Source organism: Lynx rufus, unplaced genomic scaffold (genome assembly GCF_022079265.1).
Source record: "Lynx rufus isolate CCGP_SWC_20201006 ecotype Redwood Valley unplaced genomic scaffold, mLynRuf1.p SCAF_11, whole genome shotgun sequence".
Taxonomy (NCBI): Eukaryota; Metazoa; Chordata; class Mammalia; order Carnivora; family Felidae; genus Lynx; species Lynx rufus.
Genome location: NW_025814825.1, coordinates 66467689 through 66494589, shown reverse-complemented (window position 1 = coordinate 66494589; position 26901 = coordinate 66467689). Strand labels below are relative to the sequence as shown.

The following is a 26901-nucleotide window of genomic DNA, read 5'->3' as shown; positions in this document are numbered from 1 at the left end:
GCGGCTCCGGGAAGCTCACACTTCGGCGGGAAACGACCGCAACAATAGCTGGAAAGAACGCAGCCCCCGCCCATCCATCCGTTTACTACAGATGGGAAACTCTGTCCCGGAGCCTCGCCCTCGCAGACCTACTTTACTGCCACTGCGCAGAGCTCCGGCCCTGCCCACCGCTAGCAGATACCTGGCAGAGGCCCGGTTCGGACTCGTGTTACTTAATCAGAGTACGGGGCTGGGCGCCTCGGCCTTTACGGGGGCTGCCAGCTCCTCAAGGGTGCGAGCGCAGAGGGCAGCCGGCGCGGCCCGCCAGGCCCCCGTTCCTCCTCCGCACAGCCCGCAGGGAAGCTCCCCGCCCAGGGCCACACCCGGGCGGGCGATCACCGTACCGCCCCCAGCCACGCCCGCCCGGAAGTGAGGCCCCCTTCCCGGGACTACAGCTCCCAGACACACCCTCCAGGGCAGCTCGCCCACGCGGATTGGCTCGCTGTGCCATCCATCAACCGGCCAGCCACAGGAAGACGGCTGCTGACGGCGCTCGATGACCAATCACAAGAGCGAGGAGGAGGGAGCTCCCCCTGCCGATCCGCCACCAGCAGTAGAAGCCTGGCAGGACCCTGAAGGAGTAAGGTCTTCGGAGTCCCACAGTCGATCCAGTGACTGGAGAAGTGACAGGCTGGCCCTCTGTGCGAAATGACAACCCTGGGCGGAAGTCCCCTTTTGCCCAGAAGACTCTGGTCTCCGCTACTCCTGTCTGTTGCCCTCGCGAAGCAAGGCCCAGCCGTCTTCGCGGCGCCCCGCCCCCCGTCTCTCATTGGCGCCCTCGGCGCACGTGGGGGGGGGCAAAGAGGCGTGGACACAGTGGCTGGGGCGGGCGGCCGGAGTCCGTAGGTCATGAGAGGCCCGTGGATTCGGGCTTGGGGCCGCAGGGATACCATGGTGCCGGGCCCGTGGCGACGGCGGCGGCCGGAGGAGCTGCAGGTTCCGGGGGACGCGGTGAGCCCCCCCGGGGCCTGGGCGTTAGGAACGGGTTGGCGGAGCCCCTGGGCGGGCCCACTGGGCTTCGTGTCTCCCCGCGGGCCTGCCCGGGAGGAAATCTAGCCGGACTTGCGCTGGCGCCCTCCTGCCAGGGTGGGCGGGCCGGGGGCGGGGCCGCGACTCAGGCACTCCGCCTCCCCGCGGCCGCGCCTGCGCAGAGATGCGGGGCCCCGGACCCTGGGTCCCTCTCAGGAGCGCGGGCTCCCTGTATGGCCTGGCAGACTCGGTGGACTCGGGGTGAGGGTCAAGTGGCGCCCCGCGGTCTGCTCGCTGCTGCTCCTGAGTCAGGCCTCCGCGTGCAGGCGCTGGGCTGGGTGTGGTGGGGCTGCTAGGTGAGCAGACACACCTGGATTGAGCACTTTGACCCGAGGGAGCAGGGTCAGGTGACGTGACTGGTGATAAAAGCCCTGATCAAGATCCGCGGGTGGGTAATCGGGCCTGCACGAGACTGGAAGGGGAACAGGATAGGAGGCAGGGGATTGCTTAGACTTTTAGTGAACTGGAAGTCAAGTACCGTCGGATTGGAACGTTAAGGCAGAGCCCCTGAGCAGCGCCCGGTGACTTCCACCTCCGCTTGCGAACTGGCTGGTCTCACCCCGCCTGCTTTATTTCATGGTTCCTTGCTAAGAGCACCAGCGAGCAGCCAACATACCCAGCACCTGAAGTTTTCTGTGTCTTCTGGACCCACAGGCTTACTAAGCACGGGATCTGTCTCCCGAGTTCATGCAGGCACAGTTTTCTCGCATGATTTTACAGCATGACAAGAGTGCCTAGTTTCCTTCCCTGCATGTGTTTCCTCACCCACCACTGCCTGGCCACGAAGCCAGTGTCACTTAACACCCTGTCACAGAAGCACACCACTTCCAGGGACCGTGTTACTAGGGCACAGATTAAGCTTCTGTAACTGAAGGTTTCAAACCACATTGGTTCCAACGAGGTGGAAGCTTGATCCTGCTGTCCATAATGTATAGAGGTGAGCAGACCGGGAGGGGGGGGGGCCTAAATACAGGGTGGGGCTGGTGCTACCCAGATCAAAGACATCCAGGGACCCAGGTTCCTCCCATCACCTGCTTCCTGCATTCCCTGGTGGTGTCCTTTTACGTGAGGTCAACGCCAGGTTATCACTACACTGCTCACCTTGCGTATGGTGGGAAGTGTAAATGTAGAGTGACATGATTATACTGACATTTTAAGAGCCTATTCTGGGAACTCTGGGGAAAATGAAAGGGATGGTGATCAGAGCTAAGGGGGGGGGCAAGGGGCATATAAATTACGAGAGGTTACAGGTTTGGACAGTGAATGTAGACAGAGGGCTCTGTGTATCGGAGGAAGAACGGACTAGTCTTGCTGATGGAGTGGACGTGGAAGGTCACGGGAGAGGAGGAGCCCAGGATGACTCCCAGGGCTGTGACTTGAGCACCTGGCTGGGCAATGGTGCTCTTACGGGAGAAGATTGGTGTGGAGCTGCAGGAGAACACCAGCTCTGGTTTTGTCACTGCGTTTTCCACTTTGGGCACGTTTGTCACAGGTAGTGCTAGTCATTGAGCGCTTAGCAGGTGGGTTGTCTGAATCTCACAGCAACCTGCTTTTATTCCCATATTACAAATGAAGAAACAGAGGCACAGGGAGGTTAATCAGCTGGTCTGAGGATACACAGCTAGTGGTGGACATAGGTCTTTGACCCCACCGCCTGCCTCCAGAGCCTGTCGTCTTAGTCACAGCCTAAGACGTCTGTAGCCTCCCATGTGGGGCTTGCAACAAAGCCCTGAATTGGCCATACAAAGATGAAAGGTGTGATGCCACAGGCTGTCAGGGACGAGGCACTGGAGGTCATTATTGATCAGAGAGAATGAGAAAGGCTTACAGGAGAAACTTGGAATGATCTTGCAGATTGCGATGCTGAAATTAAGTGCCCAGCTGGAGGCTGCAATACTTCCTGTTACCAAGGATTAGTGACTTGGGTGTCTTATTGCCATGGTGTGTGTGGACTCTTAATTTGATAAAGTTCTTGTTCATATTGTATTGTGCCTCAGTCGTTGATCCAGTAATCCAGATTGAGTCCTTGTCCCAAGTTTTCCATTCTCTTTTCTCTCACTCTCTCTCTCACACACACGCCCCCCCCCCCCCCCCCCCGGCCTCCTCAGAGTTTGGTTACGTGGAAAGAGCAACTCATGTCCTACCTCTGTTCACAGACTAGTGGGTCTACACCCTGTGCGTTGTAACCACCAGTGGAGCTGTAGAAACCCCTGCAGCTGCCAGGACCCATCTCTGTAATAGCTCCACAAGTGTTCTCTGGCGGAGCCACAGTCAGGCGCCTCCCCCAACCCCCTGGGTGTCCTGATTGTGGGAAGCTTGCCCAGTGTGGTGACATGTGTAGCCATGGACTATGAGTAGGGTTCATTATTCCTGTTAGAGTGCCTGCTGAACAGCAAGCACTATTCTGGGCTCTGCAGAAAGGAAAGAGAAGTGAAATCCTGGTGAGATTGACCCTGAGACTTGGAGGCATCCAGCGCTTGGCTGCTTCAGCCCCCCTGCCCCCCGCACCCTCACCACCCTACATGTTCGGGAAGAAGAGGGTGTGCCCAGAACGCCCACCTTCATGCATACTCAGCCTTTACTGTCCGTGAAGGTGCTCCTTCCTGACGACCTCTGTAAAAATTCTCCAGGGAAGCGACACCCGAGGTGTCTGGGCTCACCCTCCTCCAATTGGTATCTTTTCTAGTTTCCTCTCGGTTGATCCAGGATCCCATTTTCCAGCTTATCCTGGGATTAGTGACCATTTCCTCTAATGTATTTTCATTCTTTATCAGTGACCTGTAGAAATAACGTATCAGGATGCAATAATTAATTGGCTATTGACCGTTTTTTTATCACTAGTTTTTTTCTTTAAAAATTTTTACCTTTATATTTCTTTGTTGATATGTATTTTTTAAAATTGAAGTACAGGGGCGCCTGGGTGGCTCAGTCGGTTAAGTGTCCGATTTCGGCTCAGGTCGTGATCTCATGGTTTGTGGGTTCGAGCCCTGTGTCGGGCTCTGTGCTGACAGCTCAGAGCCTGGAGCCTGCTTCAGCTTCTGTGTCTCCCTCTCTCTCTCTCTGCCCCTCCCTCACTCACACTCTTTGTCTGTCTCGAAAATATTAAAAAAAATAAATTAAAAAAGTAAAATTGAAGAATGCTGTACACACAGTGATCGTTTCAGGGATGCACTATAATAATTCCACAGTTGTATACATTACTCCGTGCTCGTCATGATTACTGTACTCTTGATCCCCTTGAATTCACCCATCCCCCCACCCGCCCACCTCCCTTGTGGCAATCACTGGTGTTCTCTGTATTTGAGTCTTTTTTTGTTTGTTTTTGTTTGTTCTATTTCTTAAATTCCACTTCTGTGTGAAAGCATGTTATTTGTCTTTTTCTGACTGACCTATTTCACTTAGTGTAATAACCTCTAAATCCATCTGCGTGGCAAATGGCAAGACCTCATTCTTCTTTATGGCTGAGTAATATTCTGCTGTATGTATATACCACATCTTTATCCATTCATCTGTTGATGGACACTTGGGCTGTTTCCATAGTTTGGCTATTGTAGATAATGCTGCAATAAACACAGGGTGCAAATATCTTTTTGAATTAGTGTTTTTCTTGGGGTAAATAGCCAGTTGTGGAATTACTGGATCATATACTAATTCTGTATTAATTTTTTTGAGTAACCTCTATACGGTTTTTCACAGTGGCTGCACCAGTTTGCATTCCCACTAACAGTGCATGAGTTTCTTTTTCTCCACATCCTCACCATCGCCTGTTATCTCTTGTGTTTTTTAGTTTCACCATTCTGGTGATTAATGATATTAAGCATCTTTTCATGTGTCTGTTGGCCATCTGAACGTCCTCTTTGGAAAAATGTCTATTCATGTCCTTCCCATTTTCATCAGATTATTTTGGTGTTTTGGTGTTGAGTTGTATGAGTTCTTTATGTATTTTGGATATTAATCCCTTTTTTTCTTTTTACTTATTTATTCATTTACATCCAAGTTAGTTAGCATATAGTGCTATAATGACTTCAGAAGTAGATTTCCAGTGATTCATCCCTACATATAACACTCAGTGCTCATCCCAACAAGTGTCCTCCCTAATCCCCCTTACCTATTTAGCCCATCCCTTCACCCATGATATTAACCCCTTATGTATCATTTGCCAATATCTTCTCCCATTCCATTCAATAGGTTGCCTTTTTGTTTTTATTGGTAGTTTGCTATGTAAAGCTTTTACTTTTGATGAAGTCCCAATAGGTTATTTTTGTTTTTGAGACCTATCGAGAAAAATGTTGCTATGGCCGATGTCAGAAGAAATTACTGCCGGTGTTTTCTTCTAGGATTTTTATGGCTTCAGGTCTCACATTTAGGTCTTTAATCCATTTTGAGTTTATTTTTGTGTATGGTGTAAGTAAGGGGTCCAGTTTCATTGTTCTGCATGTAGCTACTGGTTTTCCCAACCTTTTGTGGAAAAGGCTCTCTTTTCCCATTGCATATTCTTGCCTCCTTGCTCATAGATTGATTGACCATATAACTGGTTTTGTTTCTGGGCTCTTTATCCTGTTCCTTTGACCTGTGTGTCTGTTTTGGTGCCAGTACCATGCTGTTTTGATTACTACCGCTTTGTAGAATATCTTGAAGTCAGGGATTGTGATACCTCCAGCTTTGTTCTTTCTCAAGATTGTTTTGGCTCATTGGGGTCTTTTGTGGTTCCATCCAAATTTTAATATTATTTGTTTCTAGTTCTGTGAAAGTGTTGTTGGCATTTTGGCCAGGATTGCATTAAATTTGTAGATTGCTCTGGGTAGTACAGACGTTTTAATGATACTGGTTCTTCTGGTCCATGAGCTTGGAATATCTTTACATTTATTTGTGTCCTCTTTAATTTCTTTCATCAATGTTTCATGGTTTTCAGAGTACGGGTCTTTCACCTCTTTGCTTAAATTTACCCCTAGATATTTTGTTATTTTTGGTCCAATTATAAATGGGATTGTTTTCTGGGCGCCTGGATTGCTCAGTTGGTCGAGCGTCCAACTTCAGCTCAGGTGTAATCTCACGGTTGGTGAGTTGGAGCCCCATATCCGGCTTGCTGCTGGCCGCACAGAGCCTGCTTCGGGTGCTCTGTCCCTCTCTCTCTTGGCCCCTCCCCCACTTGGGCTTGTTGTCTCTCTCAAAAATAAACATTAAAAAAATACATTGGATTGTTTTCATAATTTCTCTCTTTGCTACTTCATTGTTAGTGTAGAAGTGCAGATTTTATTAGTTTTGTATCCTGAGACTTTTCTGAATTCGTTTGTCAGTTCTAGTAGTTTTTTGGTGGAGTCTTTAGGGTTTTCTATATATAGTGTCATGTCATCTGCAAATTGTTGAAATTTTACTTCTTCCTTAACAGTTTGGATGCCTTTTATTTCTTTTTGTTGTCTGATCGCTGTGGCTAGGACTTCCAATACAGTGTTGAGTAAAATTGGCGAGGGTGGACATCCCTGTCTTATTCCTGATCTCAGAGGAAAAACTTAGTTTTTCACCACTGAGGATGATGTTAGCTGTGGGCTTTTCATTTGTGGCCTTTATTATGTTGAGGTATGTTCCCTTTAAACCTACTTTGTTGAGAGTTTTGTCATGAATGGATGTTGTACTTTGTCAAGTGCTTTTTCTGCACCTGTTGAGATGATCATATGGTTTTTATCCATTCTCTTGTTAATGTGATAAATCATATTGATTGATTTATGAATATTGAACCACCCTAGATCTCCAGAGTAAATCTCACTTGATTGAGATGAATGATTTTTTTTTTATTTTTTTTTAACATTTATTTATTTTTGAGACAGAGAGAGAGAGCATGAACAGGGGAGGGTCAGAGAAAGAGGGAGACACAGAATCTGAAACAGGCTCCAGGCTCTGGGCTGTCAGCACAGAGCCCGACGCGGGGCTCGAACCCACGGACCACGAGATCATGACCTGAGCCGAAGTCGGACGCTTAACCGACTGAGCCACCCAGGCGCCCCTGAATGATTTTTTTAAATGTACTGTTAGATTTGGTTTAAATACTATTATTGGACTATAGCAATGGCACATATTTAAGTGTACAGTTTGACTTTTTGGCTTTTGTAAATAATGTTTTTATGAGCATCCAAGTGCAAGTTTTTGTAAGGACATATATTTTCCTTTCTCTTGGGCATAAACCTAGTTGTGGGATTTCTGGGTCATGTGGTAACTTTTTTTTTTAATTAAAAATATTTTTTTTTAATTTTTTTTCAACATTTTTTATTTATTTTTGGGACAGAGAGAGACAGAGCATGAACGGGGGAGGGGCAGAGAGAGAGGGAGACACAGAATCGGAAACAGGCTCCAGGCTCTGAGCCATCAGCCCAGAGCCCGACGCGGGGCTCGAACTCACAGACCGCGAGATCGTGACCTGGCTGAAGTCGGACGCTTAACCGACTGCGCCACCCAGGCGCCCCAAAATATTTTTAATGTGTATTCATTCTTGAGAGAGAGAGACAGAGAAAGAGAGAGAAAGCGGGGGAGGGGCAGAGAGAGAAGGAGACACAGAATCTGAAGCGAGAGGGAGACACAGAATACGAAGCAGGCTCCAGGCTCCAAGCTGTCAACACAGAGCACAATGTGGGGCTCGAACCCATGAACTGTGAGATCGTGACCTGAGCTGAAGTCGGACGCGTAACTGACTGAGCCACCCAGGCGCCCCTGTGGTAACGATCTTTAACCATTGGAGGAACTGCTAGATTGTTTTCCAAAGTAGCTATGCTATTTTACATTCCCAGCAGCATTGTTCGAGAGTTCTGGTTTCTCCACATCTTTCCAACACTTGCTATTTGTCTTTTTAACTGTAGCCATCCTAAGTGGATGGGAAGTGCCATCTCTGTGGTTTTGACTTGCATTGTCCTGATATCTAATAGTGTTGAGCATCTTTATGTACTTCTCGCCCATTTGTATATTTTCTTTGGAAGGGTGTTGATGAGGTCCTTTGCCCATTTTTAAAATTAGGTTGTCTTTTGCTTGGTGAGTTGTAATAGTTTTTATATATTCCAAGTATGAGTCCCTTACCAGAAATGTGATTTGCAGAGCAGAATTCCCCCCGCTCCCCACCCACCTCTCTCATAATTTTAGCTCTTACATTTAGATCTATGTTCCATTTTGCGTTAATTTTTGCTTATAGTATGTGGTAAGGTTCTAACCTCATTCTTTTGCATGTGGGTATTAATGTATCCCATCACCTTTTGTTGAAAAGACTATTCTTTCTCTCCATTTAATTACCATGGCACCTTTGTTGAAAATCAGTTCACTGTAAATGTGAGGGTTTTTCCCTAGATTCTCAATTTGGTTCCTTTGATCAGTTTGTCTATCCTAGGTTGGTACCACACTGTCTTGATGACTGTAGTTTATAGTAACTATTGAAACCTGCAAGTGTGGGTCCTTCAACCTTCGTTTTCAACGCTGTCTCAGCAATTTTGGGTCCCTGGAAAGTCCATGTGAATTTTAGGATCAGCTTGTCAATTCCTACAAAGAAGCCGGCTGGAATTTTGATAGGGATTGTATTGAATCTGTGGGTTAATTTGAGGAATGTTGCCATCTTGACTGCACTCTGCATAGTGTCTGATGTATGAACATGGGATATCTAAGTTTCATTGGTTTTTCTCTATTGTTTCTATTTACTGTGGCATTACTTTTCACTGAGATCTTTATTATTTCCTTTCCTCTTTTTACATTGGGTTCAATTGTTCTTTTGTTTCTAGTTATTTAAGGTGGATGCTGAGGTCATAGAGTGGAGACCTTTTATTTTTTCTTGCATAGGCATTTAATGTTAAACATTTCCCCCAAGTACTTCTTTAGTGCAAATTTTGATATGTTTTGTTTTCATTTTTTTTTAGTTCAATGTACTTTATAATTTTCAGTTTGATTTCTTCTTTGATGCATTTGTTACGTAGAAATGTGTTAGTTTCCCAATATTTGGGGGTTTTCTAGAGATCTTTGCTATTGCTTTCTAATGTTTTTTTCCTAATCTTTATTATTTCCTTCCTTCTTCTGGCTTTAGGCTTCTTTTGTTCTTTTCCTAGCTCTTTTCTAAGGTTCGGTTGTTTATTTGAGATTTTTCTTGCTTCCCTCTTTTCTTTTTTTTTTTTTTAATGTTTTTATTTATTTTTGAGACAGAGAGAGACAGAGCATGAGCAGGGGAGGGGCAGAGAGAGAGGGAGACACAGAATCGGAAGCAGGCTCCAGGCTCTGAGCTGTCAGCACAGAGCCCGACGTGTGGCTTGAGTTCACAGACTGTGAGATCATGACCTGAGCTGAAATCGGATGCATAACTGACTGAGCCACCCAGGCGCCCCCCCCTTTTCTTTTTTAATGTTTGTTTATTTTTGAGAGAGAGTGAACGGGGGATAGGGCAGAGAGAGAGGGAGACCGAGAATCCCAAGCAGGCTCCACGCTGACCGCAGAGAGCCCGAAGTGGGGATTGAATTCACGAACTATGAGATCATGACCTGAGCCAAAGTCAGACATTCAACTGACTGAGCCACCCAGGCACCCCAGTTTTTTCTTGTTTCTTGAGGTAGGCCTGTATTGCTCTATACTTCCCCTTAGGACGGCTTTTGCTGCATCCCAAAGCTTTTAGACCTTTGTGTTTTCACTTTCATTTGTTTCCATGTATTTTTAAAATTTCTTCTTTGATTTCCTGGTTGACCCACTCATTGTTTGGTAGCATGTTGTTTAACCTCCATGTATTTGTGGTCTTTCTAGATTTTTTCTTGTGGTTGACTTCTAGTTCACAGCATTGTGGTCAGAGAAGTTACATGGTATAATTTCAGTCTTTTTATATTTGTTGAGGCCTGATTTGTGACCTAATATGTGATCTGTTCTGAAGAATGTCCCATGTGTATTCTGCTGTTTTACGATGGAATGTTCTGAATGTATCTGTTAAGTCCATCTGGTCTAGCCATTGTTTCCTTGATGTTTTTGTTTCAATGATCTGTCCTTTGATGTACATGGGGTGTTGAAGTCCCCTACTATTATTATATTATTATCTGTTCCTTTATGTTTGTTATTAATTGTTTTATATATTTGGGTGCTTTCATGTTTGGGTGCATAAATATTTACAATTGTTATATCTTCTTGTTGGATTATCCCCTTTATTACGATACAGTGCCCTGCTCTGTCTCTTGTTACAGTCTTTGTTTTAAAGTCTAGTTTGTCTGCTATAAGTGTTGCTACTCTGGCTTTCTTTTGATGTCCATTAGCATGATAAATGGTTCTCCACCCCCTCACTTTCAAATTGCAGGTGTGTTTAGGTCTAAAATGAGTCTCTTGTAGGCATCATGTAGGTGGGTCTTTTTTTTTTTTTTTTTTACTTATCCATTCTGATACCTGATGTCTTTTGATTGGAGCATTTAGTCCATTTACATTCAAAGTAGTTATCCATAGATATGTATTGAGTGCCATCTTATTGCTTATTTTGTCATTGTTATCTGGAGATTTGTCTGATCCTTTCTTCTTTTTGTCACTTTTGGTCTCTCCTTTGCACTCAGAGTCCTCTTTAATATTTCTTGCAGGGCTGGTTTGGTGATCGTGAACTTCTTTAGTTTTTGTCTGGAAAACTCTCTATCTCTCTCAATATTCTGAATGATAAGCCTTGTGGATAGAGTATTCATGGCTGCATATGTTTCCCATTGAGCACTTTGAATATCTCATGTCACTCCCTTCTGGCTTTTTAGGTTTCTGTTGAGAAATTTCCAGCTGGCCGTATGGGTTTTCCTTTGTAAGTTAAGGACTTATTTGTCTTGCTGCTTTAAAAAATTTTTATCACTGTATTTTGCAAATTTACTTACAATGTGTCTTGGTGTTGCCTCCTTTTGTTGATTTTGACAGTTCTCTGTACTTCCTGGATGTGAATACCTGTTTCCTTCCCCAAATTAGGGAAGTTTTCAGCTATTATTTTCTCAAATAAATTTTCTACCTCTTTTCTGTCTCTTCTTCTGGAACTTCTATGATACAAATGCTATTATGTTTAATGGAGTCGCTGAGGTCCCTAAGTCTATTCTTTTGTTGCATAATTCTACTTTCTCTCTTTTGTTCAGGTTTATTACTTACTATTATTTTGTCATCTAGGTCATTAATTTGTTCCTCTGCTTCTTCCAGGCTGCTGTTCGTTGCATCAAGCCTGTTTCCAATCTCGTTTATGGCATTCTTCATCTCTGATTCTTTTTTTAACTCTTTTTTTTAATCTGTGGTAAGATCTCACTTGTGTCTTCTATTCTTAACGAATTCTAATTTAAGAATTTTTCAAAGAATTTCTAATTTAATTTCACTGTGCTCAGGGAACATACTGTGCGTGACTAGAATCCTTGTAGTTTACTTAGACTTATTTATTTTCCTTTTCCTAAAATTTAATTTTTAATTTTTGCTGTGATAAGAACACTTAATATGAGGTTTAGCCTCTTAACAAGTCTTAAGTGTACAATACATCAGTATTGGCTGTAGGTACAGTGTTATACATCAGATCTCTAGAATTTATTCGTTTTGCTTAACCAAAACTTGATACCTATTGATGAATAATTCTCCATCTTCCCTTTCCCACTACGCTTGGTAACTAGCATCTCTCCCCCCCACCCTTTAATTTTATGAATTTGACTCTTCTAGATACCTCATGTAAGTGGAATCATGCATTATGTGTCCTTCTGTGTCTGGCTTACTGCATTTGGCCCAAGATCCTTAATGTCCATTTATGTTGTCGTATAACATTCCTTCCTCTCTTTAAGGTTGAACAGAGTTCCATTGCATGTACATACCATATTTTCTTTGTTCACCTGTCAGTGGACATCTAGGTTGTTTCTACATCTTTGCTACTGTGAATATGTGCTGCAGTGAACATGGGAGTATTGATATCTCTTTGAGAGCCTGATTGCAATTTTTTTGGTAGCTCTGTTTTTAATTGTTTTTAGGAGCCTTCATGCTGTTTTCCATGTAAAACAATTTTTTTTTAATTTTTTTTAACGTTTTATTTTTATTTTTTTGAGACACAGAGAGACAGAGCATGAACGGGGGAGGGTCAGAGAGAGGGAGACACAGAATCAGAAACAGGCTCCAGGCTCTGAGCTGTCAGCACAGAGCCCAACACGGGGCTCGAACTCACGGACCGCGAGATCATGACCTGAGCCGAGGTCGGCCGCTTAACCGACTGAGCCACCCAGGCGCCCCTAAAACAATTTTTTTGATTCAAGATATGGTCCATCTTGGAAAAGGTATATTGTGCAGTTGTTGAGTGTTCTACAAGTGTCTAATAAGTCATGTTGGTTGTTAGTTTGGTTTAAATCTTCTATTTTCTTAATGATTTTCTTCATGTTCTGTCTGTTTTTGTGAAAAAGTATTGAAACCTGTGAATATAATTGTATGTTTGTCTTTTTCCTTGCATTTCTTCTAGTTATCTTTCATGTATTTGGAAGTTCTCTTATTAGGTGCAAATGCGTTTATGAATTGTATATCTTTTTGATGAATTAACTCCTTTAACATTAGCAAATTACCTCTTGTATCCCTTGTAATATTCTCCTCTATATCTGTATCTTTACATTTAAAGTGAGTTTCTTGGGGCTCCTGGGTGGCTCACTTGGTTGAGAGTCTGGCTCTTGATTTTGGCTCAGGTCAAGATCTCATGGTCCATGAGTTCCAACCTTATGTCAGGCTCTGCACTGACAGCATGGAGCCTGCTTGGGATTCTCTCTCTTCCTCTCTCTTTGTTCCTCCCCAGCTTGCACACTCATGCACGTGCTCTCCCAAAATAAATAAATAAACTTAAAAATAAAGGGAGTTTCTTGTATGCAGCTTATAAGTGAGTATTTTTTCTCTTTAATTCAGTCTCTGCCTTTTCATTGGAATATTTGGTCTGTTTACATTTAACGTAATTGTTGGTATAGTTAGATTAAAACCTAGCTTCTTGATTTTTGTTTTCTATTTGTCCTCTTTGCTATGCTGTTTTTCCCTTTCTAGTTTAGTGGCATACTTTTATGATTTCATGTTATTTCTTTTGTTGGCTCATTTGCTGTATTTTGTTATTTGCTTTATGATTTAGAATGTACATCTTTAAAATATAGTCTATCTTCAGGTGATATTATGCCACTTTATATATAAGAAACATACAATAGTACGATTTCATTGTTCCTCTCAACTTTTGTGCTTTCATTGTCCTACATTTTACTTTGACACGTGTTGTAAATCTGGTACTGTATTATTACTATATCTGTAAACAATCAATCATTTTTTAAAGAGGGTTCAGTAACAAGAACAAAAAACATATATCTGCCCACAGTTAACCATTTCCCCGTGCAATTCATTCTTTTGTGTAGATGCATATTTCCATTCGGTATCCTTTCTTTTCTGCCTGAAGGAATTCCTTTAACATTTCTTTAGGAAAGGCTGATTGGTAGTATGTGTTTTGAACTTTTGTGTGTCTGAGAAAGTCTTTATTTCACCCTTATTTTTAAAAAAATATTTCTACTGCGTATGGAATTCTGTTGACTGTTTTTTCTCGCAGTTATTAAAGATGTTGCTGTGCTGTCTTCTTGCTTGGATTGTTTCCAGTAAGAAATCTGCCATCACGCTGACTTTGTTCCTCAGTATGTAATGTATCTTTTGTCTCTGGCTACTTTTAATTTTCTCTTTGTCAGTGTCACGATTTGCTTTGGTATGGTAGGGTCAGGCCATATTCCCAGCTCTGTCTGAGCACCAAGCACTGTTATTCTTTCAGATGGTTCTTTCCCTGCTCTTGGATAATTTCCTGACATTTGTATGCTGACCAGTACTCTACTGAGTACATGCAGGTCTTCATATTTCTCTCTGTGTTGCTGTCTTCTCTCAAGAATGCTCTATCCTGTGAACCTCTCACAGCATTGTGTTCTCAACTCAGGGAGGCCCCCAGGCTCTGCCTCAGGTTTCCCTCCCTGTGCCGTAGCCTGGGAACCCTCCAGGCAGTGAGGTAGGGCAGAGGTAGGGCCCAGCCCATTTGTGTTCTGTATCTTGGGGGTCACTCTTCTTTTTAACTCGTTGGTCAGTGTCTAGAAATCTGTTGTTTCATTTATTTTGTCCCTTTTTGGATGTTTCATGCAGGAGGGTGAGTCCAGGCCCCGTTGCCCTGTCTTGACCTGAAGAGCTCGTTGGATTATTGATTTAAAATTTTTAAAAAGGTTGAAACTTAACCCAATGTGGTTAAGTTTGAGGGACTCCTCATGAAGTTTAAGGTTGTAATTATAAATGCTTTCTGTCCTATTTGATTTCATCTGTGTTAAGTGTGTGTGGGTTGTACACGGCAGCAGGAATGCCACGGCGAACTAAAACCGGTAACAACGCGAATGTTTTCTGCACGGAATTTAGTTTGCCAGCCCAGCGTGTGACTTTGTTGAGCTGTGCTGTTCCCTGCAGGTTGGACAGCGGGCTGTGCGCGTTACATTGGCAGACATGGCTTTCCCTTCCTTTAAACCTGCACATGGGTCTTGCCTTCAGTCCACAGATGAGCAGGCTTGAACTTTTCAAAACAGGCGGTAATTTGGAGTTTTAACCTGGAATGTTTTTTAAAATTTTCTTTTTTTTAAACGTTTATTTATTTTTGGGACAGAGAGAGACAGAGCATGAACGGGGGAGGGGCAGAGAGAGAGGGAGACACAGAATCGGAAACAGGCTCCAGGCTCCGAGCCATCAGCCCAGAGCCCGACGCGGGGCTCGAACTCACGGACTGCGAGATCGTGACCTGGCTGAAGTCGGACGCTTAACCGACTGTGCCACCCAGGCGCCCCTAACCTGGAATGTTTTTGATGCAGCTGTGGAAATTTAGATGAAAGTAAATTACAGAGTTCCAATCTACCATTTTCACCTGTTCTTGGTATTATGAAGAGCTGCCTCTAAAATCAAGGGCTGAGGATGTTTTCTGTCCACTCTGCGCTGTGGAGAACTTTAGACCTACCTTTGCTAACACTTGAAAAATGATCCAGTAAAGCTGGGTGTCTTTGTCGGCAGAACCACTTAAACACGTTTACGGCTTTAACTCCAGTTGAGTAACCCTACGGGGGGTCTGCCTTCTAAAGAGAAAATTCAGAGTTAAATTTGCGTGTTTCACCCAGAAGGGTGTGGATTTTGTAGCTCGTCTGCTGAGCGAGATCCCAACTGTGAGAACCTGGTGAGCACCAGCGGTGGGGCCGACCCCAGACCAAACCCTTCACTCTGACTTTCTGTGCTCACCCTTTGCATCAAAATGATTGCAGCCCGTGCCTCAAGAAACAGGTTATTCCATTCTCTCGGTCATTTTTTATTTCAAGGTTGAGCTCATCTGTTGAGCTGCTTTCACTGTCTGTTCTACTCAGTTTAAACGTATTCTGCCACGTTCCCATCCGGGGGAGGAGAAGTTTGCCAGTAACGGTTCCTCTTTGGTTGTAACTCTGATGCCACCTTGACTCTGCCACCTGCACGGAGCCCGGTCACGTCTAGTTGTTTGCACATTTCCTGATAGGTGACACAGCAAGGTCAAAATGGGGTAACGGTCAGTCTTGGCTGGGGGTCTCTCAGGGGTCTGTTGGGCTCAGCGGCCACGCCGGGGGACCGTGACGTGGCTTCAGCATCTTCAAGTGTCAGATGCCCGGAGCCGAGCGAGGCGTATTGTGGGCGTTCAGCAAATACTTTCTGGCTGATCGGCGTGTTGAGGGTTGTGTGTGCAAGGGAACGGAGGGAGGATTACACTAATGCATAAAATCCTCGGTGCTTTCAGAGTATTCATTTAGGGAAAATTTTAATTCGGCTGGTAAAGCCCTAACGGTGTGCTCCATCATCACCCTCAAGGTCGTGACTGCGCTTCCTGTCTTTTCAATTTCTTTCTTGCATTTATGAGCAGAACAGTGTTGTTTAGGTGTTTTTTCAAGTGCACAATGAAGCGATTTTTTTGGCTAATCAATTGTGCAGCCGTCACCCCAGTGTTGGGTCGCTTCTGGTACCTCGTGTGTCCCCATTTTGTGGTAAGTCCGTGCCTCCCAGCTCCAGGCAATTGCTAATCTACTTTTTGTTTTTCCAGATTTACCTTTTCTGGAATTTTTGTATAACCAGAATCATATGGTTTTTGTTGTTGTTGTTGTTGTTGTTGTTGTTGTTGTTGTTTGTGTGTGTGCAGCTGGCTTCTTTTACTTAGTGTGATGTTTTCCAGGCTCATCCATGATGAAGCAGGTATCTGTAGCCTGCTCTTTTTATTGCTAAATAATACTCCATTGTATGAATATACCACACTTTGTTTATCCAGTCACCTGTTGGTGGACGTTGTGTTGTTCTTCCTTTTTGGCAATCACAGGTAATGCTGGAAATTTGGGAAACTCACATGCAGATCGTCGTATGTACACACGTTTACATTTCTCTTAGACACCTAGGACTGGAACTGCTAGTTCGTACGGCAAGTGTGTGTTTGCCTTCCCGAGAAACTGCTAGGCTGTCGTCCAAAGTAGTGGCACGGTTTGCACCCCCACTGGCAACCTACAGGGGGTTCCAGTTTGTCCACGCTCCTGGTTAGGGTCCTCCTGGTAGGTCTGAAGTTAGCCATCTCGCTGTGGTATTAATCTGCATTTCCCTAGTGACCTGCTGTTGAACATCTTTTCATGTCCTTGTTTATCACTCATATCTTTTTTGGTGAATTATTCAAATCTTTTGCTCATATTTAAAAATGGCCTTGTTTGTAATTTACATACCATAAAGTTCACTCTTTTGAAGTACACAGGGCAGTAGTTTTAATATATTTACAGAGCTGTGTAAATGTCTCCATAATCTACATAAAGAACATTTTCATGACCCCTAAAAGAAAGCTGGTTCCTGTAGGCAGTCATTCACTATCACCCTCCCCTAGCCCTTAGCAACTGCTGATTGACTGTCTGTCTCCATCAGTTTGTCTCTTCTGGACATTTCTTACAAACGGAATCACGATATTTGGTCTTTTGTGACTAGCTTCTTTCACTTGGCCTGATAATGTTTTTGAGGTTCAGCCCCGTTGAAGCAGATACCAGTATCTAATTCCTTTCTGTTGGTAAGTCCTGCATTGTGTGGACACACCATGTTTTGTTTATCTGTTACTCAGCTGATGGCATTTGGGTTTGTACTCCTGGGATTCTGCAAGTAATGCTGCTGTGAACGTTCACGTACAAGTGTTTGCATGGACGTAATGGTTTCATTTCTCTTGGGTGGATACTTGATTGTGGAATTGCTAGGTCATACGGTAACCTGACGATGCTTCACATTTTGAGGAATTGCCAAACTCTTTTTTTTTTTTTTTAATTTTTTTTTTTCAACGTTTATTTATTTTTGGGACAGAGAGAGACAGAGCATGAATGGGGGAGGGGCAGAGAGAGAGGGAGACACAGAATCAGAAACAGGCTCCAGGCTCTGAGCCATCAGCCCAGAGCCTGACGCGGGGCTCGAACTCCCGGACCGCAAGATCGTGACCTGGCTGAAGTCGGACGCTTAACCGACTGCGCCACCCAAGCGCCCCTTTTTTTTTTTTTTTAATTTTTTTTTTTTTTTAGGAATTGCCAAACTCTTTTCCAGAGCAGCTGCCCCCACGTTCCCACCAACAGCGAGTGAGGGTTCCGGTGTCGCCACACGCTCCCAACACCTGTTACTGTCTCTCTGTGATTACAGCCATCCTAGTGGGTGGGAACTGGCATCCCATTGTGGTTCTGATTGGCAATTTTTAATGACACATGATGTTGGAGCACCTGGGTGGCTCGGTCGGTTAAGCGTTCAGCCTTGGCCTCCTTCGGGTTTCAGCTTAGGTCAGGATCTTGTGGTTCGTGGGTTCGAGCCCTGCGTCGGGCTCTGTGCTGGCAGCCCAGAACCTGGAGCCTGCTTCGGATTCTGTGTCTCCCTCTCTCTCTCTGCGCCCCCCCTGCTCGTGCTCTTGCTCTCTCTCTCTCTCTCTGTCAAAAATAAAATAAAGATTAAAAAAAATAATGACAAGTGACGTTAAATATTTTTTCATGTGTTTATTGGCCTTTTGTGTATCTTTGTTGGAGAAATCACTATTCAGATTCTTTGCCCACCTAAAAAATTATGTTATTTGCCCTGTTCCATTAAAAGACTTCTTTATATCATTTGGACACATATCTTTTAACATATACATGATGTATAAACGTTTTCTCTAAGAATGTGGCTTGTCTTTTTATTTTTTTGATGGTGCGTTTTAAAGCCCCAAGGTTTTGGATATCGATGAAGTCCAGTTTATCAATTTGTTTCTTTATGGGTCATGCATTTGGTGTCATATCTAGAGATCTTGTCCTATGTTCCCCTCCACAAATGTTATGCTTTCAGCTCTTACATTTAGATCTCTGACCCATGTTACGTTAATGTTCGTGTATGGTGTATAGACAGGGCCCAAAGTTCCTGCTTTTGCGTGTGGACGTTGAGTCATGCCAGCACCATTTGTTATGAAGACCGTGCTTTCCCTACTGAATTGTCTTGGCACCCTAAATGTCAGGGTCTGTTTCTGGATTCTCAGTTCTGTTCTAGATGTTTATCCCTATGCCAGTACCACACCGTCTTGATTATTGTAGCTTTTTTAAAAGTTTTTTTAAAGTTTATTTATTTTGAGAGAGAGAGAGAGAGAGAGAGAGAGAGTGAGCGGTGGAGGGGAAGAGAGAGGGAGAGAATCCCAAGCAGGCTCCCACACTGTCAGCACAGAGCCCAGTGCGGGGACTTGATCCCACAAACTATGAGATCAGGACCTGAGCCGAAGTCGGACGCTCAACCGACTGAGCCACCCAGGAGGCCTGATAATTGTATGTTTTTATGACAGTTATGTTAAGTTTTGACATCTTTTTCACACACTGTTTGGTTTTTAGTGCATCTTTGGCTGTATTTTTCAGTCTTGTCTGACTAGTTAGACTGAAAACTCCCTGAAGGCCCAGCTGTATCATTGCAGATCCCCAGACCTCAGACAAGTTGGTTGAGGGTTTGGGGCTTCATGTTTCTCATCTGCAAAGTAGAAAAAAACATTCCTCCTGTCATACGGCTGTCGTGAGGGTCGAACGATCCTGCTGTGAAGTGACAAATGTGGAAACACCCCCGAACTGTACTTGGGATCGTGGCAAGTGACGTTTATCAGGCCCGGCCGGGGTAGCTCAGTCCGTGTGCCTGCTTTCCTCGAGATCCCTAATGGTCACCCTGGTGTAACCTGGGTCTGTGGTGGGCTTCGTAATCTTGCACACCTGCAGTGGGTCCTTGGTGAGTCCAGTGTGCCCATCCGTGGTTTTTCCTCTAACCGGAAGCGGACGTGTGGCTTTTTTCTTGCTCTGTCGTCTTCCTCTCCTAGAAGTTGTCAGTCCTGCCTCTGCTGCCTGGGGCCGCGTGTCCCCTCGGCCTCCCTCTTTCCCCAGACCTGGTCGGGCGTGCAGCCCGGGAAGCCCACGCATGGTAAGCCGAGGGGTCGTCCAGACAGCGGTCACAGCCGAGGAGGGCACAGCACCAGCATGTGAGGTCCCTGTGGTTAAAGTTTCAGCATGTCCTGGCGGCACGGGGTGGAGAGCAGGAATCCTGGCTTCTGGTGTCCGTGGTTCACTCCGTGTCACGTGGCACCGTCCCGTAGAAAGCAAACCTCCCGAGGCGGCAGGGTCATTTTCCAAGTGGCGGTGTCACGGAAGCAGGATCTGCGTGTGACGGAAGCGGTGTTTTCTTTCTAAATGACGGTCTGCGGGGCCTTGTGGATCTCGCTGCCAGCACTCACGGTCCCGTATTCGGGGCTGGTGGCCATCCACCTCCGCTCCTCCAGCAGGAGTCAACTTTCCTTACTGAGCTGAACAGCCTCGCTCAGCAGACTGCTTCTGGTAACTAGGCCTCCGTCAGCTGGCATGACGCTTCTCAAATACAAACGATCTTCAGGAAAAAGGCCGTTCGTCACTAAGAGTCCCCACAGTACCTTCCGAATGAAAGATGAGGGGTGTGGGCGTGTGTGTAGAGACTTAACCATCAATCGCATCCTGAGTTGTAACGATCTGCACTGGTAGTCCACTTACAGTATATATGCTCGATTCGCATATTGGTGTATTTATTAACTATGCTCAATTCATGGTGTTTAATGTTTGAAGACTGTGCCGTTTTCTTGCTGTGCTGATTGAGGAGAAGACACGGTGCGTTTCTGTTCAGACGGCCCAGGAAGTGGCATCTTTTTGCTTCTCTGCATCCCTGTGGCGTGTGGAGCGGAGGAGCCGGGGTCCAGCGCTGGCCGCGTGTCCGGGTTCAGCGGGTGGCCGTGCCCCGTGTGCCGGGATGCCCCGTTCACCGGCTCACCAGCGTGTCCGCGGGGGCGTCGTGGGAACGTCCCCAGCCCGGCTTCCGCAGAGCCTGGAACGGCGTCCCTGCCCCGCGCCCCCCTCGGCAGGCTGGGCGCCACCACTCCCAATAAAGGGACAGGTCGGTGACAGCACAGGTGGGATCATGCAGTTGGCGGACCGCAGCTTGTCTTTGCCAGACCCGCCCGGTTTCTTTGTTCCGTCATTGGGTAACCCGAGACGCGTTTTGTGTTTTAATTCCTGCGTCTTCTAAGTGTCTCCTCTTAGCCAGCCGTGTTCCTGTGTGAACTCTTCCTCTCTGGTGAGGCTGCCGTTCGACTGATACTCGGTTACTGTTTAGTAACGGGGTCTTTGTGTACACTCGGGATTTTAATTTCGTTTATACAGTGCAAGTGTCTTAGCTGGGTGGTAAATCTTCATCTGCCTTTATGAAGGCTGACATATCCTCTCTACGAGGGAGTAAAAGGGAGCCGTGTAGCACAAGCATCCCGGAGTTAAATGCCTCTGCAGCCTTCATTTTCCTTTGGTCCAGGCCCATCCATAATAACTGGACAACTTGCCAAGTAAGTGTACAGGTCAATAGCATATGCAGTCAGCTCTCAATAGTCCACAGTAAATAGCAGAACACATGAATAATTTAATCCACTCAGCTGGCCGGGGGCTCCCAAGCAGGTAACCTGCACGTCCCCGAGGGGAGCCCAGCTCTTACCGACCACCTAGGTGCCAGCATGAGTCCCCCTTTTGCCTGCCACCGGGTGTGGGGGCCCAATTCCCCAACCATCTGAGCCACTTAAAGAATGTCAGCTTGTCACCACGCGTGATCACAAGTCTACTGACCTTAATGTGCCAAATGTTATTTGACCCCACACAGAAATGGTTTCGAATGTGCTTCCCCGGTGTTTTAGATTTCATCCAGAAAGTGTGGGTTCTGACTCGTAGTCCCCTGTCCGTGCCCCTTGGCTTTCCCCTTTGGCAAATGTGATGTTATTCAGAAAGGAGCAGGGAAATGATATTGTTACCGATGGGGGCGAGTTGAAGCCTGTATACAAAATGACACGGGGCGCATTTACCCTTTCCACTTTTTCCCTTTAACCCAGATTGTGGGAAGTTGGCAGTAAACCAGTTTTACCATCATACTTCTTTTTATGGGTGCAAAGATCGAGCATGTCCTGAATAACCAGAGATCTAGTCCTTGATCCTGTCTTTCGCGGTACTTTGGTCTGACTTGGCCGGAGGCACAGAAGGCCCCGTTTTTGCAAACGTTATGAAGATAATAAGTAGGATTACTGCAGGATCCTTCGGGAGGAGGATTGGATGTCCTCTGCTAGACTAGGAAGCAACACGGATGTCAAATTAAACTTAACGAAGGCGCCGAGGGGAGCCCTTCGCCGCGAAGGGGAACACTCAGCATCGGGCTGTTTCATGTGGAGAAGACTCAGGGACAGTGGAGGATGCCCGCCTCCCTTGGACCTGCCAGGCCATGTGGCCGCTGCCTGTTCAGCTAGGCATCAGACACTAGGCTAGGCTAGGACATGTGGCCGAGTCCTAGAAGGTGGCCGTTCTGCTATCCACCGTGGGGGCCACTTGGCTTTGCAAGTGTTCGTTATGGTTTAAGAGGGGTGCTGATGGTTTAGAAACTCTGGAGCAAGGTGTCTGGGATAGGAAAAGTCCGGAAAACATCTCAGGTGTGGGCTAGTGAAAGGCAGCAGGAATAGTGGGCGGGAGAGAGGAAGCCTCAAAAGTACCTGAGCAGGATTTGCAAGCATCTGGAAGGATGTGCATCTCATGCATGAGGGAATATTTGTTTTATGTTGCTCAAGAGGGAAAAATTAGAATCAGTGGGTTGAGATTATGGGAAAGCAGTTTGGCTTAACTCAGTGTTTCTAGAAGTGTGGTGCACATACCACCAGGGGTATAAGAGATGGTTGGTTTCTTTTTCATTTTTAAAACCTTCGAAATAGTTACAGATTTACAGAAAGGTTGCAAAAAACATCGTATAGAGAATTCAGGTATAGCCTTCGGCTAAACAGCTTATGTGATCATAGTACTGTGAGCTGAGCGTGAAGTTAGCACCAGTTCAGCGTGTTAACTAGACTAGACCTTACTCCCGCCTCCCCAGTTCTCACACTAACAGGCTTCTCTGACCCTGATTGAATCCAGTGTCCACACTGCACCGAGTTGTTGTGCTTCTGTGGTCTCTTCCAGCCTGTGGCACTTCCTCAGTCGCTCATGACCTTGACACTTTTAATGAGGAGGAGTCAGTTATTTTGTAGAGTATCACTCAGTTTGGGTTGTCCCATGGCTTCTATGAGTAGATGAAGGCCATGCACTTTGGGCACAAAGACCGCAGAGGTGACATCACACCCCAGTGCGTCGTGTCAGGGCTTCACGATGTCAGTCATTACTGCTGATGTTGATCTTGTCACTCGGTGAAGGTGATTTCATCCACTGTAAAGCCACTATCTTTCTCTTTGTGATTAATAAGATCCTCAGAGGAGGGGCCTGGAGACGGTGCCAGTATCCTGGTTCTCCTTAAACTTCTACCCATAGATTTTAGCATCTATTGGTCAATCTCGTTGGAAGTAACTTTCACTGTGGCGTTTACTTCGTGGTGACTTTGTGTTTTCCTTGTTCCTTTTACATAGTTAAGTAGAAGTCATCTGGAAAGGGGAACACTATCTCTTCTCCCCGGGTTCTTTGTTCAGTTGTTTATGTCGCGGTCAGACTCACGGGAATTTACTTTTTTCTCTGGATTTCAATCCAGTTGTTCCAACGGCGGCCATTGGGAACTCCTTCAAGATGGCGTGTCTTTGTCTTTTTGATGTGTCCTCATCCTTTTTTAAAAACTTCCTTATTTTGGGGGCACAGAATGTCTCAGGCTCTTTTTGTGCTTTCCCTATTGTATGCCTGACCCAGTCCCTCCCCATTGGAGTCTCGATTCCTTTAATAATTCCTACCATTCCTGGAGAATGGTAGTTAGAAAGCAGCACCCACCTGTTCGGTGCAGTCTTGCCGCTCCTAGGATGCCACCGTCGTCAGCAGACGCAACTAGAACATGTAGGCATTGGTGTGTGTGTGTGTGTGTGTGCGCGCGCGTGTGCGTGCACTAGTGTGTAGGTATTTGTATCGTTTACACTTCGTAGTACGTGCATTACACACATCTGTATGTGCTTCCGTGTCTCTGTCTGGATGTAAAAACAGCACATCCGGGTCTAATCCAGCACCACCAGGTTCTTTCATAGCCTCTCCCTTTCTTTATTTGTTTTTGTTTTTTTAATGTTTATTTATTATTTTGAGAACGAGAACCTGTAGTGAAGGGACAGAGAGAGGGAATCCCAAGCAGGCTCTGCACCACCAGCACAGAGCCTTACACGGGGCTCGATCTCACAGGCCGTGAGATCATGACCTGAGCCAAAACCAGGAGTCAGATGCTCAACCAACGGAGCCACCCAGGAGCCCTTCCCTTTCTTTAAATGTAACTTATTTCTGCAACAGAGAAACCTTGCTCTCATTATTTACAATATGTTTACTTATTTATTCAATCCTAGGATGCCAATAAAATAGTTTCAAAATTGCTAACCCTGTGAGAAACAGATTTGCTAACTGCAGTCAGTATTTGCATACGGGGTTTTTTTTTTTTTCAACATAATACTTAATTTTGTTTTTTTAAATTTACATCCAAATTAGTTTGCATATAGCACAATGATTTCAGGGGTAGATTCCTTAGTGCCCCTTAGCCATTTAGCCCATTCCCCCTCCCACACTCCCTCCAGGAACCCTCTGTTTGTTCTCCATATTTATAAGTCTCTTATGCTTTGTCCCCCTCCCTGTTTTTATATTATTTTTGCTTCCCTTCCCTTATGTTTACCTGTTTTTTATCTTAAAGCCCTCATGTGAGTGAAGTCATATATTTGTTTTTCTCTAATTTTGCTTAGCATAGTATCTAGTTCCATCCACATAGTTGCAAATGGCAAGATTTCATTCCTTTTGATCGCCGAGTAATACTCCGCTGTATATATATGCCACGTCTTCTTTATCCATTCATCCATCGATGGACATCTGGGCTCTTTCCATACTTTGGCTATTGTGGATGGTGCTGCTATAAACATTGGGGTGCATGTGTCCCTTCGAAACAGCACACCTGTATCCCTTGGATAAATACCTAGTAGTGCAGTTGCTGGGTCGTAGGGTAGTTCTGTTTGTAGTTTTTTGAGAAACCTCCATACTGTTTTCCAGAGCAGCTGCACCAGCTTGCGTTGCCACCAACAGTGTAAAAGAGGTCCTCTTTCTCCGCGTCCTCACCAACATCTGTTGTTGCCTGAGTTGTTAACGTTAGCCATTCTGACAGGTGTGAGGTGGTATCTCACTGTGGTTTTGATTTGTGTTTCCCTGATGATGAGTGATGTTGAGCATGTTTTCATGTGTCGGTTGGCCATCTGGCTGTCTTCCTTGGAGAAGTGTCTATTCATGTCTTTTGCCCATTTCTTCACTGGATTATTTATTTTTTGGGTGTTCAGTTTGATAAGTTCTTTCTAGATTTTGTATACTAACCCTATATCTGATACGTCGTTTGCAAATATCTTCTCCCATCTGTCAGTTGCCTTTTAGTTTTGCTGATGGTTTCCTTACAGTTTTTTTTTTCCCTTAGACTTAAGAGTTTCTAGCCTAAATAGTATCTGCCAGAGTTACTGAGGATAGTTCTGTAGTGGCCACGTTATTTGTTTGTAAAATAGTTTCATTTGTTATTATTTGTGTTTCATTTGGGTCTTCTCTCTCTGACGTCCTGGTTGATTTTTTTTTTAATTTTTTTTAACATTTATTTATTTTGAGAGACAGAGAGTATGAGCAGGGGAGGGACAGAGAGAGAGGGAGACACAGAATTCGAAGCAGGCTACAGTCTCCGAGCTGTCAGCACAGAGCCCAACGCGGGGCTCGAACTCACAGACCGTGAGATCATGACCTGAGCCTAAGTCGGGCGCTTAAGCGACTGAGCCACCCAGGCGCCCCCCTAGTTGTTTTAAATTTGGTATTTTGGGGTACGTGAAATGTCCCTGTGGTTCTAAGACTAGAGCTTCCGAGAACATGCGTGGAGAAGTGTCTGCTCCCACTTACACCTGCCATCCCTCCTTTTTACCTTTTCCCACCCACTCCCTGTGGGCATCCAGTCTCCTTAGTTTCTGGTACAGCCTCCCTGTATTTCTTTTGTATGGACGAGCAGACAGGTGTGTTTTCTTATACCCCTTCTTTCTTACATGAAGGGTAGATTGCTTCTGTATGGATGGATGGATGTATGGATTTGTAATTTTTTTTAACATTGACTTATTTTTTTTCAATATATGAAATTTATTGTCAAATTGGTTTCCATACAACACCCAGTGCTCATCCCAAAAGGTGCCCTCCTCAATACCCATCACCCACCCTCCCCTCCCTCAACATTGACTTATTTTTGAGAGACAGAGCATGAGCAGGGGAGGGGCAGAGCGAGACGGAGACACAGAATCCAAAACAGGCTCCAGGCTCTGAGCTCTCAGCGCAGAGCCCGATGTGAGGCTTGAACCCACAGACTGCAAGATCATGACGTGAGCCAAAGTTGGACGCTTAACTGACTGAGCCACCAGGCACCCCAAGGGTAGCATATTGCAGATCTTCTTTTGCACTTTGTCACTTCACAGTATATCCAGGAAATCGCTGCAAGCCAGGGCACAGAGGTCTTCCCTGGTTTTTATGGCTGCCTAAGAGCTGCCCTGCTTGGGCACGCCCCACTCCCCCAGCAGCTCTCCTGCTTAGTTAGCTCTGTGCTTAGTTAGCGGTTTCCAGTAGCTTGCGGTTCAACCAGTGCTATGGTGAGTAACCGTGTGCAGCCTTTTTTTCACATTGTTGTAGCTGTGCCTGGTGGGTAGATTCCTACAGGTGTAATTTCTGGGTTAGAAAGTCTGTTTGTAGCTCTCCTTCCGTATCACCAAGTTTCCTGCAGAATTTGCAGCGCAGGAGATAGGTGCCTGTTTCCCACAACCTTCCGGCAGAGTCTGGGTCACACTTGGAAGTTCTGCCGGTCTGACAGATGCCAAGTGGTATCTGTGGGGGAGGGGCAGAGCGAGAGGGAGACACAGAATCCGAAGCAGGCTCCAGGATCTGAGCTGTCAGCACAGAGTCCAACGCAGGGCTCGAACCCATGAGCCGCGAGATCGTGACCTGAGCCGAAGGTGGAGCTTAACCAACTGAGCCCCCCAGGGGCCCCTTATTTCTGGACTTGTTATTCAGTCCCATTTGCCTATTTGTCTATCATCAGTACGACCCGGTTTAATTATAGAGTCTTCATGGTACGGTTTACTATCCAGTGGCTTAATTTTATTTTTTCATTTTTGTTGATAGAAATATTAATGTGATGAATGCTTCTCTGATTACCGCTTTAAGTCCAATCCATAGAGTCTGGTATGTTCCTCAGGGTTTTCCTGCCTATTCTTGCATGTTTGCCTTTCCACGTGACCTTTGGTATCAACTGCGTAAGTCCATACAATAATCTGTT

The 26901-nt window shown here is 45.4% G+C and overlaps 1 protein-coding gene across 3 annotated transcripts in view; it reads left to right on the top strand.

Annotated features, from left to right (window-relative positions):
• The first annotated feature begins 810 nt into the window (after positions 1-810).
• CUNH10orf143 (chromosome unknown C10orf143 homolog) overlaps positions 811-26901 on the top strand; it is a 47884-nt gene continuing 21793 nt past the window's right edge. The window contains exon 1 of one of the 3 annotated variants that reach the window (XM_047073631.1): positions 811-990. In XM_047073631.1, coding sequence (XP_046929587.1) covers positions 889-990 — 102 coding nt within the window. In that variant the 5' untranslated portion in view covers positions 811-888. The remainder of the gene's footprint in view (positions 991-26901) is intronic. The other 2 variants (XR_006960966.1, XM_047073630.1) reach the window with 2 other exon arrangements.